Raw genomic sequence first — 6000 nt, 5'->3', positions numbered from 1 at the left:
GGGTGAGAGTCCAGTGCACTAACTACTACACTATGGAACCGTCGCTCAAACTGCATGGAATATATATGGTTTTATGGATCAGCTCACAAGCGGTTCACCTGTCAAGATCAGTGGTCCGCAACCTTTTTGCACCACGGACCGGTTATGTGTCAGAAATATTTTCGCGGACCGGCCATCGATTCGTTGAACGATTCGTTTGAAGGAATCTTATGAGTGAACTGATTCTAAAGATTCTGTTCACTTAAAAGAACTGGAATGCACATCACTACAGTCCAAACCTTGCAGGGTCATTGAAAGAACTGAAGGAGACATGAGGTAAATAAAAAGGAATGAGCAGTTGGGCTGGAAAATGACAGTGTGTGTTCATGTTTGGACTGGCTGGTCCCGCTGGAAAAATGACTTATTGGAGTGTCTTTATTAGAACTCGAGATGCGATGGGGGGAGGCGTGGGGTGGGGTTGTGGGTGGTCTGCTGCTTTGCTTTGAAGCATTCCAGGGACATTTTGGACATTTCTTCAAAAACCTAAATTGTGCTACAAATTTTGTTGGATTGCTGCCAAACCTCAAATCCTGGACCAATGACAACAATGTTGACGTGAATTCATCTGTCATGCGGAAACTAACTTCAACTTAATTGGCCTGAAAATGTTTTTTTTTTTTTTCTATGCAGAACGTTTTACTTTTCTTCTACTACATGGCAGGAGATCCAGTTCTCCACGTTGCCTTTCATATGACAGAAAAAAAAAAACATGAGAAATTTGGAATTAATTAGTTTCTGTGATTTTGATTGGTCTGTGCGCTAACATTTTTCTAAAGCACACGTGTCTGGGCTAAATTAAGAAACGCGTTAAGGTTGCAAAAACATTTGACCATGGTGGCCATGTTTGATGCCCGACGTTGGGAATAGAATGAAACGCCAATGCATAACACACACATTTTTTAATAGAATTCATTTATAACAAATGTGAATTTTCGATTTCTTATACAGACTTCTTTCCCCACCAATGTGACCTAAGTAAGAAAATAAAAAGCACTCCTTTCATTCAGAAAAAAGAAACAATTTACGCTTACAGTTAATCAGAGGTAATTGTATGAACAAGCCGTTTTTTTTGTTTTTTTCCTTTACAATTCATTTCTTCATCTTCAGTCTATGCATCCAGATGAGAGATAGATAGAGAGCGCAGAGGAACACAACGTTTATTTCTGTTAATGACACTCCAAGCTGAACATGTGATCTTGGGGCGAGGCGGCAGAATTTTCCAGAGACATTGCTGGAGTAACCGCAGCAACAGAATGAACGCTCTTTTTTTTGTTTGTTTGTTTGTTTTCCACAACTTTTTTTTTTTTTTTAATAGTTGATACCTTTTTGTGTTATTTACATACACACAAAGTGAACGTTGAAGGAGATTTTTTTTTTCCTTTCCATAATGGGTTCAAGTAATATATTATTGGGTTTAGAATCAATAGGGCAGTGCATAGTACAAAGACAGAGAAAGTGCAAATCTTCCTTAGTAGGCCGACCGGGCCCATCTTGCGACGTGTGACCATGCGTCTTAGATAAACAAAAATTAACAAAAAAAAAAATAAAACACTTCACCCACTAACAGTACTTTTAGGTCTGTAAATGAACAACATAACATGTTTATAAGGGAAAGAAAGACCTGGAATGCACATCCATTAAGCCATCTCAAAAAGCGAATGAATGGTCTTTAAAGATGCCAATCAATGTGGATTCTTTGTCGTGATTGAAAAAAAATAATAGTAATGCATTGTTGAACTTTTTTAAAATTTTCATTTCCCACCCGGTGTGGGTCAATTCTGCAATTTGAACAAGCTTTGTTTCTTGCCCAAAAATAAAATAAAAGTCTGCTTCCCCATTGCACTATTAACAATACATATAGAAATTTGAACAAAATAATGATTTGACTCGCTCAAATACCAACATTACTATGAAATTTGATTTTTTTTCTAAGGTCGTTTAGGAGCTATTGGGTAGCCATTTTACCTCCCTCACTTAAGATCTATAAATAACTTCTAGCTTCTCAGTTGAAATGCGTACAAAACGTTAAGATCAGACTTGAGTGGCATTTTTCTTCACCCCCGAAAACATGAACTATGATTTCTCTTTCTCTCTTTTAGCTTTGACTACTTTGGCTTGCTACCCAATACTGAACACACATCGACACGCCTGAGAGAGCTCCATCTTGGAGTCTCACTCATTTGACTGAATAACAGCACCAAACATGTCCTCATCTTGCTCACTTTGAATATTTTACATTTTGAAAATCTGAATTTCTATTCCCCCCCCCCCGACAAGGTCCGTCGCACCCACCCAGCCACAGTAAGGCCACTGAAAATGACAAAATGATCTTAAAAATGTTTGCATATATAATCTCATGTGACATAGTGAATACTACTGTAAATAAACGCAAATATATATTTATACATAGATACTCAAAAGATACACTGATGGTATAAAAACAGGCATAAATATAAGGCACTCTAAATGCAAAATGGGAATACGAGAGAAAGGGTTTAAATAACATACAAGACGTTTCTTTGTAATTTGCCCAATTGTGTGGAGAGGCGAGTGACAGACAGCTGATGAAAAATTCCACGTGTTGCCTGCAGGGGGCGGGACGTCATACTTCATAACACGTCTATTATTGCACAAGAAAAAATGCACTGAATCAGAATTGTGTCCTACCGATGTGCATTCCAGTGAAACATCACTTTCCCACGCCGTTCGCAAGCGTTCCCCAACCAGAACATTTTCTTTTAGACTTTATATTTAGAATATATTTTTTATTTATTTCATATCTCATTATATATTTATATATATATATATATAACTAATCTGATTAAGTCCTCTGATCATCCTGACATGGAAGAACTAAGATAATTGATAGCAGCAACTTCATACTTTGCTCATCCCTGTTGATTCCACAAAGCCCCAGTTTATCGGATGGGAGGTGATGGGGAAACAATCGAGGCCAAAAGGTAAGGCTGCCGCTGAGCCTGTTCTTTTTTTTTTTTTTTTTTCAATCCATGTGCTACAAACCAGAAAATGTAAATCCTGCACAAACAGCTTGAGAAAAAGTAAAATGTGGATGTCAATGTTTCTTTCAGTGTGTAAAAAAAAAAAAGTACACATTTTCAAAAGAAAAAAAAATCACATCAGCTGTATAATAAAGTACTAAAAAACTAAATTAATTATTTGATTTATTCCATAGATTCTTTTTTTGTATATCCCCTTGCAAACTTTAGATGATGAACATTGAGACAGGAGGGGAGGGGGGGGGGGAGTACTTCAACGTCAGGGTCTGTTCAAGCGATGTCTGGGTTGTCCCGATGGATGTGATTGTGATTTATTTTTCTTTACAATGTGCGTCAAGTTTCTCACGCTCCTCGTAACTCATTCACCCAGCTCGAGTCACATTCTGTGCTGGGTTCGTTTACTCCCAAATAAATCCTTGAAGCAAAAAAAAAAAAAAAAAAAAAATCCAACGAGATGCTTCAATGGTCTAGATTTCATCACTTGATGACAAGGCCGGTTCAAACTTGGATTGGGAAAATACTGTACTTGGTCCTCCAGGGAATCTTTTTTGTGTGTGTGTTCATGTCGCACATCCAACACTTAATGAGTTGTTTGCAAGGAGTTTGTACGTTCTCAAGCAGTCATGTATGGCTCAGAAGAGAGGCGCAACTGGGTTTTTTCTTTTCTTTCCTTTGACGCTTTTCCCTCCGATGGTGAGTCCTTTTACGTTGCATAGTGATCAAAGCTTCCCAGATACTCTAATCCGGCCCTGTAGCAGAACTGGTATTGATCCTGGAATAACACAAACAAGTGCAAAATTTTCTATTTTGTGTGGTCATTTTACGGCAGTGATGTTCAAACTTCTTTCTTTGATATCAGCATATAGAAAATTAGCAATTTATATTTTCTTATTAGACATGCTAAAATCAATCAGTGAGTTCGTCTCCACATAAGTGTTTGAATGCATGTGGTGGGTCAAGGTTCAATGGCTTAAGTACCTCTGTCTGCACCATGGCTGGTCTCTGCGTCCGCAACATCTTCACGGTCTGAAAGATGTCTACGACGCCCTCATATCTCATTCGCTCCAAGGCAATGCTAAGGGTGATGAAGACTCCGGTCCGACCGACGCCAGCGCTGTGCAACGGGAGAGAGATGGGTAGGTAATGAGAAGCTAAGAAACAAGTAGCACAGCTCGGGGACAAGATCGGAAGTCGTTGAACTCCCCTGAGAAGCGTCAAGGTCAAAGTTTTACCGAGTGTGTTACTTTCACTTACCTACAGTGGACTGAGATAGGCCCATCTTGGCCAAACTGTTCTTTCGTTTTATGTACTTGGCCAATGAAATCAATGAAGCCCTCCCCGGATTTTGGCACTCCTTGCTCGGGCCAGTCTGTGAACTGGAACTGTCGCACCGTTCGCGACTGCCCGTCCTGAAAAGGCGACAGCGGGCCGTGAAGGGGAACACTGATGTCTCATTAATGGTGCCTTTCCGTGTCAAATGTCAAAAATGGCAATTGATGTGAAGCTGACTTTGCCCGTGTCTGACTTAGCAATATTGTATCCCTTTGGTAAGGATAGCAATGCCATTGAGGGAACCAGTCGAACATGGAGCACAAAGAAGGGAGCCTCTGCCATTATCTGCGTAAGCCTTTGATGGAATTAGAAAGTCTGGCTGTATTGAGCTGCTCCCGCATTTACGCTTAAAAGACTCTTAGTTTGGGATAAACACGCGCTTGACACTATGACAACGTTTGCTTACCCTGGCATCCGTCACTTTGAACTCCCGGAGGATGTACTGCGGCATGTTGTACTCGGCCATGGGGTCCACCACAAAGTACTGGTATCTGGCTGACCTCTCTGCGGGCCAGTACTGGTGGCATTTTTCCTGGGAGAGACAAGCACCATGATATACAACTATCCCACGGTGTCCAATTTCTCGTGAGCATACCCTGCCCATTTCTCTGAGCTTGGTTAGCATCACGACGATAGTAGAGTTGTGCTCCCAGAGCATTCTCCAGAAGTCCTCTGTGGTTTCCGCCAATGGTCCCTGTGTGGCAATGTAGGCCTTTTGTTGTCTGAGAAGAAACCAGGGGGGTTAGCATCTCTTCATTTAGCCGCGATAGTCAAATGGCGCGTTTACCTGTAGCCGTCAATGAAACTTGCGTTGATGTAGTCGGATCCCTCCACGCCCCGAATGGGCTGTAGACACACGCGCGTGGACTCGTATGGCATGATGTTTACAAGGCGGTTCTTGAACTTGTTGCAGGGGAGATTGGCACTGATGAATCTTGACGTGTGGGCTTTCGTGTTGGCTAAACGCTGCACAGGAACAAAAAGAGCAGATGGTCGAACGCTGCGATCCAACAGAAAATATTGCTCAAGACTTTTGGTTTGGCAGATATAGTCTGGGAAAACGCTTGCACCAACGTGGGCAATCTATGGTAAACCAAAGAAGGGGAAAATTCCCGAGCTGTGTTACAACATGGTCTCCTGGGGTTTAAAGTGTCTGGAGTTGTGTGAAATTTCCCGTACGAAAAATTGGAATGCAGTAGGAGTCACTGACGGAACAGTCTGCACAAACATACCACAAAAAATAATACTCAGACTCGAAGGGAACTTTTATAGTATGGTATGTTCAAAGAATTAGCTTGCGTCGTTATTCTTCCAAACAACCAACCTTGAACTCAAGTTCCATGCCGGTGACATTCTCTCCGGCCTCTATCTGCGTCAGTTTCTGGATGTAAGCGTAGAGGTTCCGGGCGGGCACTTCGGTGGTGCCGCAGTTAACGGCCTCCTGCAGCGCGTCGTGGATGAAGACGTACTGGTCTTCCGTCTGCACCATGTAGTTGCGTTGGGCCCGCATCAGCGTCACATGCCCGTAGATGTCCACCGTCTTCTCGTGCTTGATTCGCTCCAGCATGGCGTCGATCACAATGAAACAACCCGTGCGACCCACGCCGGCGCT

At 41.8% G+C, this 6000-nt stretch overlaps 1 protein-coding gene across 23 annotated transcripts in view; it reads right to left on the bottom strand.

The window, feature by feature from the left end:
* Positions 1–919: 919 nt before the first annotated feature.
* LOC133155156 (receptor-type tyrosine-protein phosphatase delta-like) overlaps positions 920–6000 on the bottom strand; it is a 195112-nt gene continuing 190031 nt past the window's right edge. For all 23 annotated transcript variants that reach the window (XM_061280227.1, XM_061280372.1, XM_061280246.1 and 20 more), the window contains 7 exons: positions 5713–5998; positions 5176–5354; positions 4984–5110; positions 4795–4920; positions 4311–4465; positions 4035–4170; positions 920–3828 (listed from right to left, as the gene is read on the bottom strand). In XM_061280227.1, coding sequence (XP_061136211.1) covers positions 3760–3828; positions 4035–4170; positions 4311–4465; positions 4795–4920; positions 4984–5110; positions 5176–5354; positions 5713–5998 — 1078 coding nt within the window. In that variant the 3' untranslated portion in view covers positions 920–3759. The remainder of the gene's footprint in view (positions 3829–4034; positions 4171–4310; positions 4466–4794; positions 4921–4983; positions 5111–5175; positions 5355–5712; positions 5999–6000) is intronic.

The sequence above is a fragment of the Syngnathus typhle genome, linkage group LG1 (assembly GCF_033458585.1).
Source record: "Syngnathus typhle isolate RoL2023-S1 ecotype Sweden linkage group LG1, RoL_Styp_1.0, whole genome shotgun sequence".
In the NCBI taxonomy this organism is placed as follows: domain Eukaryota; kingdom Metazoa; phylum Chordata; class Actinopteri; order Syngnathiformes; family Syngnathidae; genus Syngnathus; species Syngnathus typhle.
This window is presented reverse-complemented; position numbering and strand designations above follow the sequence as displayed.